Genomic DNA, 11,042 nt, shown 5'->3' with positions numbered 1-11,042 from the left:
GCAATTTACAGTCTTCAATCAACCTAGCATGCATGATTTTGGGATGTGGGAGGAAACCGGAGTGCCCGGAGAAAACCCACGCAGGCTCGGGGAGAACAAGCAAACTCCACACAGGCGGGGCCGGATTTGAACCCAGGTTATGATCCTATTTTATTTGTGTCTTGTGTTTTTGATAACCATTTTGATATTGTGCCAGGTTTTAACTCTCAATTATTATTTTTTTTTAACCTGGTGAAATGGAGGATATTGATATTGATATTGATAGTGGAGAAACATATACTTGGATTTGAGTACAGTTTGTCTACCATGGTTGGTTTAACGTCCAATAATTTAGTAAATTATTTACTTTACTAATTATTTATTAATTATTTTTACTTAATTAATTAAGTAAATGAAAGTACCCATCCATGCTCTTCTACTCTATGCTACTTAAATCCTCTCAAGAATCAAATTTGTTTGAAATACTCAATAACTCCAAATCTGAGGCTGTGGTCCTCGGTCCGAAAAGGGTGGAGTGCCCTCTCCGGGTCGGGGAAGAGATCGTGCCCCAAGTGGAGGAGTTCAAGTATCTTGGAGTCTTGTTCAAGAGTGAGGGTTTGAGAATATAAAAATAAAAAAAAAAATAATAATAAAACAAAGATTTCACATGACAATTGGCTTATTACTCAATCTGTAAGTAAAACGCAATGGACAGCGCCTACACAATTTTACAGGTAGTTTTATTTTTTTTTATGAATTGCCGATTGTTATTATTGGTCAATAGCGTGTGTGTGTGTTCATTGGAATTAAATTTAAGTGGCCGGACAAGTGATGAAAAGTCTCTGGTCAGCTCTTGCACCGCAAATTTAAAACTACATGCACCTCATTATACCCACCCAGTTGTTACCTTACTGGGAGAAAAAAACGTGTCATTAAATTATAGTTGCTTTTTGAAATTTCCATGATCACAAGCTGAGATTCAAACCCAGAACCTCACGACTACCAATTATTTGAAGTTTTATTGTTATTGCTAAATACAGCAAAGTTGTCATTTCAACTCTGAACATTGATGTATTTAAATTAAACAAAGAACAGTAATGTTATGTTGGCTGTAGAGAAACAGAATAATAATAATAATAATAATAGGTTTTTGTTTGTTTGTTTTTTTACAGGCATCGACATTTTGGTACAATTGCACTGTTAACTATACACAATATTTGCTTTTGCTCCAATTTTCCAAGAGTTAAATTGAAGAATTCTTCATGGATATCAAATGGGGATCACGACAGAAAATAGATTGATGGATGGATTATTGCACAGGTGTGCCTTGGACTGATGCAATTGCTGGTCCTCAGTTATGGAACAAACTGCCCCTTGACATAAGACGTGCCCCTTCAATGACAATATTCCACTCCGGGCTCGAAATGCACCTGGTCTTCTTCATGTTTCAAAAGTCTTATCCGAGTATGTCTGTAATTGTTTGAGTGTCGATGCTGTTTTAGTTGAAACCTCTGATTTGCAACAGTGTCTATTTTTATGTTCAACTGCTTTACTTTTTGATATTTTTTCAGCTAATCCACAGTGTGCAGCACTTTGGTTCAGTGCGAGCTGTGTTTAAAATTTGCTTTATAAATAAACTTTGCTCACTTATTTACACTTTATAATGTACTGAATGTCTGAAGTGTCTCTTACAATCTTAAACAGGCATCAAACTAAAGCTCACATGAGCAAATTTTAAGGGTGGTAATGGCATTTTTTAAATTGATATGACTACCAATCGTCACTGTGCACAAATGGCAGTCATTAAAAAGTTATTTGGCTGTTATTCTTACATTTTCTCTATGCCACTTAAAAAGCCTATGTGAGGCTTTAGTTCAGTGTCTATCCCCCCTTTACCATAAACTGTACATTTTGTACATACAGTTGTATTCTTTGCTTGGTATGTATTGGAAATGGGAGCCAAAACAAAAATGGTGTTTTTATTTTTTTCATGTAAAAATGGGTCCTCAGAACTGTGAGGCAGATGTGCTCACCAGTCGACCACCGTGCCGCCAGGTTTCTAATCTTTGGGTTCCTTATTTGGCGAACTGTTAAAAACAAAAAAAGTATAAAATTGTGATGGTTTAATCAAAACTGAGTTGATAAAAACTGTTTACGTTAATCTCCTTTTGTAAATATGCACGCCATGGCTGGACGTGGTAAAGGCTTTATCTAATTCTCTGATGTTACTTAATATGAAACTATGTTGACATAAAGTGAGTGAAGTATGACGTTAAAGTTCTACTGTTTACGGGCCAGGTACTGTGGGATTAAACGTTGACATTTGTAGTAGTGTAAGAGTCCAGTCACTCACAATGCTCAACGCTGAGCATGCAGCCTCACCGTGTGGTCTAATTTTGTTATTGCGGCACTCAGGTGAGTTTTCTGTTGCTTGGCAACGACCATGCGTGAGACAAAAATTTGCTTGACGGATCAGAGGTTAGTTAACCTATCTACCTATTCTATCAACTAAGTGCTGTATGAATTTGCAAAATGGCAGGAAAAGAAAAAGATGTGGTTTATCAGAATGTAATTCTCGTCGAGATGATCCGCAAAGAGCAAAGACAGCAAAGACTCCGCACTGAGTTTAACATCAACCCACACCGAAAGTGTGAGTAACTCAACCCTTATTAAACTGCTCTATTATAATATTCTTGATGCACAGGTAAACACATACAATTGTTGGTGGCTTTTTTTCTTTCCCATTGTCGCTTTCAGTACACATCCTACCAGACAAACCCATGTGCAGGAAACCACAAGAAGTGATTCCAGAAAACTGTAAGTTTAACATCATTTGTTGTCATTTAAAGAAACCAGCAGTTGTTGACGTACCAAATTTCTTTGACAAACATTTGAAAGACATGAAAGTATGTTGCTAGCCTCAAAAGGTATTGTGTTTGTCGACCACAGCAAAAGGTGTGGCTGAATAATTTAGCTGATTTCAGTACAAGAGCTGTGTCTAATTGTGGCTCTATGAAAATATTCATGATCACTTTATGGTGTGGCTTCCGCTGTAAATGTGTGTTAACCTGGTCAGAAATATAGGAATGACTTTTGGCCAATTCTTACACACTCTGTCTTTAAAAATGACAGCCAATGACAAGTGTTATGACTTCTGAGGATGTAGCTCCTTTGAAGCCATGAAAAAAAGGGGGAGTTGTCAAGAATATATTGCTGATGATGCAATTTCATTTTCTCAAGCGGATTTCATTGAAGCCTTCCACAAAGCTCGCCAGGAGCCAACTAAGAAATATGCGATGCCATTGACTGAAAGTCAGGAGATTGGATGGGTGTCCACAGCACTGGTGAGGATGTTTGAAGTTTAAAAAGTAAGGCCATTTTGTTATGTTTCATTACCAGAACTAAGCAGCGACGTATATTTTTTTTCCACATTTGTTTTGTCCCCAGATCCCAACAAATCGCAGCGACAACAGGCTCAATTTTTTTCGACACAGCTCAGACATCACCAAGCACCAAGAGTCTATCCTTCGCTCTTCAAAATAAATCCACAACAAAAGCAATCACCACAAAGGAGATTTTGGTATGCATATATACATTCTACACAACCCTGTTCAAATACCATGTTTTTATGACGTGATGAAAAAACGAGACCAAAATAAATCATTCCAAAACTTTTTTTCACCATTAAAGTGACCTATAACCTGTACAACTCAAAGAGGGGAATTCAAAATAACATATAGTGTGGCTGGAAAAAGGGCGCACACCCTCTGTCACTGGGGATGTGCCTGTGTTCACAATTAACCAACTACTGTAGGCATTAAGTTTGCCATGGAACACAGCAAAGAAAGTCATTATCAAGCCGAGAAAATATGGCACAACAGTGACATTATCAAGAAATGGACTTCCCTCCAAATTGATGAAAAGACGAGAACAAAACTGATCAGGGAGGCTGCCAAGAGCCCGACAGCAACATTGAAGGAATTGCAGAAATTTATGGCAAGTACTGGCTGTTTAGTACATGTGGCAATAATGTTCCATTTTCTTCATATATCTGGGCTATGGGATTGGGTGGCAAGACATAAAAAGACAAACGTCCAAGCACAGCTACATTTTGCAAATACGTGCTAGGAATTTTGTAAATATGGGAATATGTGTTATAGTCCGATGAAGCCAAGGTTCAACGTTTTGGCCATAACTTTACAAAGCATGTTTCACATCAACACAGCACTGCTCATCACCCAAAGAACACCAAACCTACAGTGAAGCACGAGGGTGGTAGCATCATGTTTTGGGGCTGTTTTTCTTAAGATAGAACTGAAGGGCGTTAGTCAAGGTGGAAGAAATTATGGACTGTTTCAAAACGATTCACTATGAGCACAAAACCTTCAGTGTTCCACTGGAAAGATGACAATGACTTAAAGTACGCATCCAAATCGACAAAAGAATGGCTTCACCAGAAGAACAAGATCTTAGAAGGCCCAGCCAGAGTCCAGACCTGAATCCTTATGTAGATCTTTGCGGTGATCTGAAGAGGGCTGTGTACAGGAGATGCCCTTGCAATCTGATAGATATGGAAAACTGTTGCAAAGCGTGGGCAAATATTGGCACATCCAGATGTGCCACACAAACAGGCATTTATTTCCCCCCTTAAAATACTTATGGTAAATTTGTTTTTTAAATGAGTTCTACAGATTGTAGGTCACAAAGGTGGGAACTGGGAATTTTTAAACTCTTTTTATCACAAAACCACAGCATTCGAACAGGGGTGTGTAGTATTTTTTATATTCATTGTATTTTCGGACTTGTATATCTTGGAATACTTCAATAAGTTCAATTAGTCTCAGAATTCACAAAGTAGAATTACATTTTAAAATCTTCATCTCAAAAGATAGTTATGTAATACACACCCCATTTTTTTCTTGCAATTTTAAGTGATGCCAAATATGTATTTCATGATCAAACAGCTCGTTGACCTGGTGTAGATTGGAGTACCGGATGCTTTTTTATTGAGTATTTTTGTCATCAACATGTTCTACATACTGTGCTTTAGGCAGCAGTTTGCTTTTCCCTGACACGTCAATAAGACAAGATTTAGTCATCAGCAGTGTGTGCGCTTTATCGTGATCAATGTAGCCCATTTCAAAGCTGCCATCATGTGAATTCCAGTCATGTTACAACTAATTAAATGTCAAACCAAGTTTAAATGAACAGACTTTTCAAACTTTGTTTTTAAGTCCCTAAATATTTAATAATAAATCACAGACTCCAAAAACAATGGGTTATGGCCATTAAGTTCCAAAGGTGACACTACACTTTCTAGTACAGCAATAGTGATGGTCTTTACAAATTAATTGTAGTCATCTCATTACAAATCGTACTAATGAAAAGCGACAGGCTCTCATCAATCCATTTTCCGTATCGATTATCCTCACTAGGGTTGCGGGCGTACTGGCGCCTATCTAAATTAACTCTGGGCGAGAGGCAGGGTACACCCTAAACTGGTCGCCAGCCAACTGCAGGGTACATATAGACAAACAATAATTCACACTCAGATACACACCTATGGGCAATTTAGTATTCAATGATCCTAAAAGCAAGTAAAAAAAAAAAAAAAAAAAAAGCAGAAACTATAAATGGAAAAAAAACCTACGGCGAGTTAAAATAAGGAGGGATGGTAAGTGTGGATACTTAAGTGTAATCATATCAGATTGGCACAACACAGTACATACCGTCTTTATGACTTAATAAGTGAAATGGGTTTAACGTCTTAACTACTAAATTAGACGTTTTAAATAACGTGGAATATTGATGTTTAACAAGTGTGATCCAAACAGTGTTTCGTAAAGGGCTGACGTTCAAGGAACAGCCTCCACAGCAAGGAAGTCTTCCTCCCTCGGTGTGGCCTGATTGATTATGCTGTTCCTTCTTAACCACACACTTTGGCAGACGGCAGTTTGAACAAAATGTCACAAAGAAGTCAATGTTCTTAAGGAAGATGAACTGTGAGGAAATCCAGCCGAGAAGCAACGTTCAAGTCCCACTGAACAACCCCGATGTGTTTTATGAGCGAGCCTTCATCTTTCTGCGTACAGACTTCCCTGGACGTTTCTAGAAGTGAAGAAAAATAAAATCAGCATCTCTTCAAACGTGCATGTCTTCATGTTACATTATTTATCAAAGCTTGTGTGTAGCTTACATTTTGTTTTCTTCCTTTGTCTTTCTTTTTTCCTTTTCCACCCGCCGCATTGGCCACTTTAACGCGGAAACTGGACACATCATTGTGGCTCTCTTTAGTGTTCCACTTCTTTCCACTCTTCTTGCCTCCAAAGCCAAACTTCTGGTCCTTATATTTTCTCTTGGCATTGGGGCTGTTAAAGGAGCAGTCACAATTAAAGTCTGGATTCGGGGAGGCACTTAACTATTGTTACAGTTGATGCAAACTGCAAAGTGCTGATAATTTAACACCTTACCCCTTCTTATTCAATGATGCCTTCTTGGAGCTCCGAGAAGCATCTTTACCAGGAGCCTTTTGGTCTCCATCCAAGAAATCCAACTTGTCAGTCATTCCTGAAAGTGGGAGGATAATAACAGGTTCCATTTGTATCTACCAAGCCTGTCTGGCACAAAGTAAAATGAAATGCGCAAAACTGTTGTTGAAATTAGTTTTCTCCTGACCAACCTCTCTGGTAGTTCTTTACAGCAGACATCATTGCCTTCTTCTCCTTTTGTCTCTTCTGGATGACTTCTACTTGCACCTAATGTGCCAAAATACAATCATCAATGACTCAACTACTGAATCAGACACAATTATCCTCCATTTTACAATTAGAAACTATTAAAAGGTAACCTTTTTGCCAAATTTCCTTTGCTCGCGTAACTTCTTTGCCTTCTCTGACCTCTCCATTATCGCCTGCTTTGAAATCAGCATCTTCCTGATCTGGATGGTGGAATAGACAAGAAAAGATAGTCAAAGTGTACAAATAGTTGAATTTGACTGTGACGCTTAGACAAGTTCAAGAGTGACAGTGGCTGAGGCAATAAATCTGGCAAAATAATCATGAAAGTACCTTAGGCAACACAGTAAGCAGAGGTGGGTAGAGTGGCCAAATACTGTACTCAAGACTACTATTGCTTGACAATGTGACTCAAAGAAATGTAAAAAGTAGTCCTCCCAAAAATTACTTAAGAGTAAAAACTACACAGTCAAAAAAACTACTCAAGTACTGAGTAAATGGTAAGTAACATCCGATTTATAAAAAAAAAAAATAAAAAAAAATCAGAGCATGAACGTCATTAAAATACAAATAAAATGTGAATGTGCAAATTCTGATATTGCTGTGTGTGTGTGTGGGCGCGCACACGAGTACAGTGTGAGCGAGATTAGCACGTACCCTCGGAGATGCACATTTTAGTTGTGATAAAACAGGGTTAATGTGGGCTAATACGCACAGGCAAAGCAACAACAAAACATCTGCAATTTACTGAAAGGTGTTTTTTTTAAGTTAGAAGTGGGCTGAAATATCCACTTTTGGGCAGACGGTGCCAGACAAATACTACAATACATGAAAGCTGTTGTTTTTCCTTCGTCTAAATGTAAACACGAGTCACACGCCGTAGCCTTCAATAGTAACGACGACCTTCCCAACATGGTCGCCACGTAGGCACGTCAATTAGCCGAGCTGGCTTATCTAGTGTTAATGCCTATGCTCGGAAGTCCAATAGAAGACGTGTGCGGTCATATGAGTTCCTTGTGTGGTTTGATTGGTGAACTAGACTTTAATGTCACTAGCAGTTAAATTGGATTGAAGCAAACAGCGCCCATTGCTGAAGTCGAAGTCTAAACAGACAGGTTGCACACAAAATTGTTGATAAATAAGCAAAAATTGATAAACAAAAGCAGCGAGCAGCATTTAGATCATTGTAATGAAGTAAAAGTACCGTTTCTTCTTAACATAAATACTCAAGTCAAAAGCATGCAGTATTGAAACTACTTTGACAAGTACAATTTATCCAAAATGCTACTTGACTAAATGTAACGGAATAAATGTAGCGCATTACTATCCACCTCTGACAATAAGGCGCATTAAGTCACAGTTTGGATTGCAAATTTCCAGGAATTCTTAAAATGGAATTCATGAACATAAACTGGAAATAATGAACTGCAACAATGTCCTAATGCTGCAGCTACAGTAACAGTACTGAGGCTCTATTGCATAAGAACCCAACCTGAAATATGTATCTTAAAATCATCTGTTGCTCATGTCATGCTGCTCATGACAAAAATGGCAATATTTGTACAAGATCAAGTTTGTACAAATGCTAAAACTATTAATTCCATAAACTCCCTTTTTAATCACGCGTCCAACTTTTCATAGTTTCCCAGGTAAACTTTGTATGGTACTTTTCCGCCCCCTTCTCAAGTTAACCCAGTCCCACTGTAAAGTGAGGAGTATATTAGTAAACTAAGCACTCACCTTTTGCATGTGCTGATCTGACTTAGCCATCTCAGCAAAGTAGTCGTCGGGTCTCTTGGTGGCAATGCCGTGCTTGCTCAAGAGAGGCAGCGCCTCAAGGACTGTTGCTTGTGCCTGCCGGTAGCTGTTGAAAGCATTTAACACAGCAAATCAATAATTTTACTGCCAAGGTTGATGAGGCTTTTCGACAGTGTTGCAGACATGAACTGCAAACTTAAATGACCTCACACTGCCCACAAGAAGTAATGATGATGTACGGACTACATGAACGTCAAAAGCCGTTGAAAGACTGACAAGGACTCACAAGCATTCAACACTATCCAGTCGGAGGTCAATATTTGAGACCAGTGTTCTGAATTAGACACTTTAATACGGTTCACAAATGGAATTATTCATGTTGCTGGCTGGCTGAAGCTTTTACTGTGATGCTTTTTTGCCAGTCATGTTCTTTAGCGCGTCACTCATGATCAGCAGGACATTGAGAGAAAGACACAGCTCGATGTGTGACATTTGGAGGAGGAAATAGAAGAATCATTAGAATCAGTATTGTTAGAGTATATTCTGTTTGTTTAAAAAAAAAAAGTGCAATGTAAACAAATATACAGTGTAGTAATAACTACCATCATTTAATTCTGAATAAATAATACATTCCCACAAAAATCATGACTGATCTATTTTGGGTGATCAAAAAAAAAAAAACTTCCCTTGTTTGCCTTACAATATGAATGAGCAGCTTTTGTTTTGTATAAATCTACTCTTGTGAGTTGTACACTAATGAGTAGGCAATCCTGACATTATATATATATATATATATATATATATATATAATTTTAAAAAAAAAAAAACACTTTTCGCACTGCCATATTCTGTGAGAAATGCGTAGGAACGTGCTTCTGGTCCAGATTTTAGTAGTGTTGCACTTTGTGTTAAACAGATTGTTTGCTTTCCATTCACACATTACATCAATAATAACAGTAAACTATGAGCGTTGTTTACTCTATGCACTTACATCAATGCTCCCACTGTGTTCAATTTAAAACCTATATTCACATAGGTAACCTCTGTTGTAAACAATATTGTTCAAACAGTTTAGAAGCAAATTAATTAGTTTGAATAAGTTCTTTTTGGATAATGCTTGCTGACAGTGGGCGAGAGCACATTCTGACAAATACATTCACACCTATTGACAATTTAAGTTTTCAAGTAACCCATTACGCATTTTTTCAGAACATGGGAGGAAGTGGGAGCAGTCCACGCAAGCACATATAAACATACCTTGCCGCCAATAAGAATTCAATACTTGAAGGATTAAAGCTGATACTCACAAGAACATCTCCCTCTGGAAATCATCGTCAGCATTGACGACTCCATTGCTCCCACTTTGCATGTTCCCAATCTTAGCGAGGACATCCTCAACAGGCGGATTGGTGAGGTCCAGTCTCTCCACCCAGGGAAGGTCTTTCCTTAAGTCTGACAAACCCTGTTTCATGCCTTGCTGCATTGGATAATGATATGTGAATGACTCGCGTAAATAGTTGATTTCAAATTGTAAATATGTGTATAAGCAAACAAAGAAACCGTTGTATAATCTTACTCACCACATTGTTGACGAACCTTTTGGATTTTTCTACCATCAGATTCATTCCAGGTTTCAATAAACCTTTCGCGAAAGCTTCTTGGAGCTAAACATACAACATAAGACGACATGCCCACAATCATTTTGAATGTAGGTCAATTAAACACATACAAGTACAGAGCCGATAATATACTTAGATGAACGATCACTGTCGTTTGTTGCAACATAAACGGTGTTCAATATAAATTACTTTATTCCACGGAGCAAAACACTGTAGAAAGTAAAAAAAAAAAAAAAAAAAAAAAAAACATCGCGTTGTCTTGAGAGGGTTAAAACGAGTGGTGCCTTTTATAATTTGAATAGTTATACTACATTTAAATAATAATAACAATAATAATAAATGAAAATATATATATTTTTTAAAATAGAGCATGATCATCTGGCTTGCTAACGGTTAGCTGACTGTGTCACGATATGAACTAACCGCATTGTCTGACAATTCGCTGTTTTCGTCTTCTGAGTCCTCGCTGAACATCTCGTCCTCCTCCACTAGCTCCATGGTCTCACTAGCAATACCCATAAGCTCAAACAAAACAATCAAGTAATCGTGAATATGAATCGGGCCACACGTTCACCATCCACCACAAACAGCTCACGTGGGGAGGAAGAGCGTGTGGTTGTGGTCCTACCAAGATAGTCCGTCGATGGAGAAACGTGTATTACAAAACGTTCCTACAGGAAAAACAAAAAAGGAAACAAAACAAAGATTACCAATACATAATAACAAATAACAAATTAAAAATAAAATAATAATACAACCTGTAAACCTGTAAAAATGGACTCACTGAATACATGCGGATACGGCTCCTGTAGGAATACCACTCGTTCACTTTTGTGTTCTCGGAAGACAGTTTTACTAAACGTCTCAACATGGCCGCAACAAACCAACAGCATTAAAAAAAAAAAAAAAAAAAAGCGAACAATATTTGCTGGGTGTGAATGTGTGTGTGTGT

At 37.9% G+C, this 11,042-nt stretch overlaps 2 protein-coding genes across 2 annotated transcripts; one reads left to right on the top strand and one right to left on the bottom strand.

Annotated features, from left to right (window-relative positions):
* The first annotated feature begins 2,484 nt into the window (after positions 1–2,484).
* On the top strand, positions 2,485–3,522 carry cfap144 (cilia and flagella associated protein 144). Its single transcript, XM_061684854.1, has 4 exons — positions 2,485–2,629; positions 2,737–2,796; positions 3,220–3,323; positions 3,427–3,522. The coding sequence occupies exons 1-4, from the start codon at positions 2,512–2,514 to the stop codon at positions 3,520–3,522; spliced, it is 378 nt and encodes a 125-aa protein (XP_061540838.1). The 5' UTR covers positions 2,485–2,511.
* Positions 3,523–5,013: 1,491 nt separating this feature from the next.
* ebna1bp2 (EBNA1 binding protein 2) lies at positions 5,014–10,700 on the bottom strand. The gene is made up of 9 exons (XM_061683686.1): positions 10,514–10,700; positions 10,052–10,135; positions 9,779–9,948; positions 8,454–8,577; positions 6,827–6,916; positions 6,659–6,734; positions 6,450–6,546; positions 6,176–6,347; positions 5,014–6,087 (listed from the first exon to the last, which is right to left on the bottom strand). Exons 1-9 carry the CDS (start codon positions 10,607–10,609, stop codon positions 6,040–6,042), a joined length of 957 nt encoding a protein of 318 aa, XP_061539670.1. The 5' UTR covers positions 10,610–10,700; the 3' UTR covers positions 5,014–6,039.
* Positions 10,701–11,042: the final 342 nt, after the last annotated feature.

This window comes from Phycodurus eques, chromosome 8 (genome assembly GCF_024500275.1).
Source record: "Phycodurus eques isolate BA_2022a chromosome 8, UOR_Pequ_1.1, whole genome shotgun sequence".
Taxonomy (NCBI): domain Eukaryota; kingdom Metazoa; phylum Chordata; class Actinopteri; order Syngnathiformes; family Syngnathidae; genus Phycodurus; species Phycodurus eques.
This window is presented reverse-complemented; position numbering and strand designations above follow the sequence as displayed.

Excerpts from the sequence above, each read along its gene's own strand:
- cfap144 (XM_061684854.1), top strand. The coding sequence starts at position 2,512 with ATGGCAGGAAAAGAAAAAGATGTGGTTTATCAGAATGTAATTCTCGTC. Across the intron at positions 2,797-3,219 it reads AGAAGTGATTCCAGAAAACT|CGGATTTCATTGAAGCCTTC; the intron begins GTAAGTTTAACA and ends CATTTTCTCAAG. Across the intron at positions 3,324-3,426 it reads GATGGGTGTCCACAGCACTG|ATCCCAACAAATCGCAGCGA; the intron begins GTGAGGATGTTT and ends TTTTGTCCCCAG.
- ebna1bp2 (XM_061683686.1), bottom strand. The coding sequence starts at position 10,609 with ATGGGTATTGCTAGTGAGACCATGGAGCTAGTGGAGGAGGACGAGATG. Across the intron at positions 9,949-10,051 it reads AAAGGTTCGTCAACAATGTG|CAAGGCATGAAACAGGGTTT; the intron begins GTGAGTAAGATT and ends TATCCAATGCAG. Across the intron at positions 8,578-9,778 it reads TTCCAGAGGGAGATGTTCTT|CTACCGGCAGGCACAAGCAA; the intron begins GTGAGTATCAGC and ends TGCTTTCAACAG.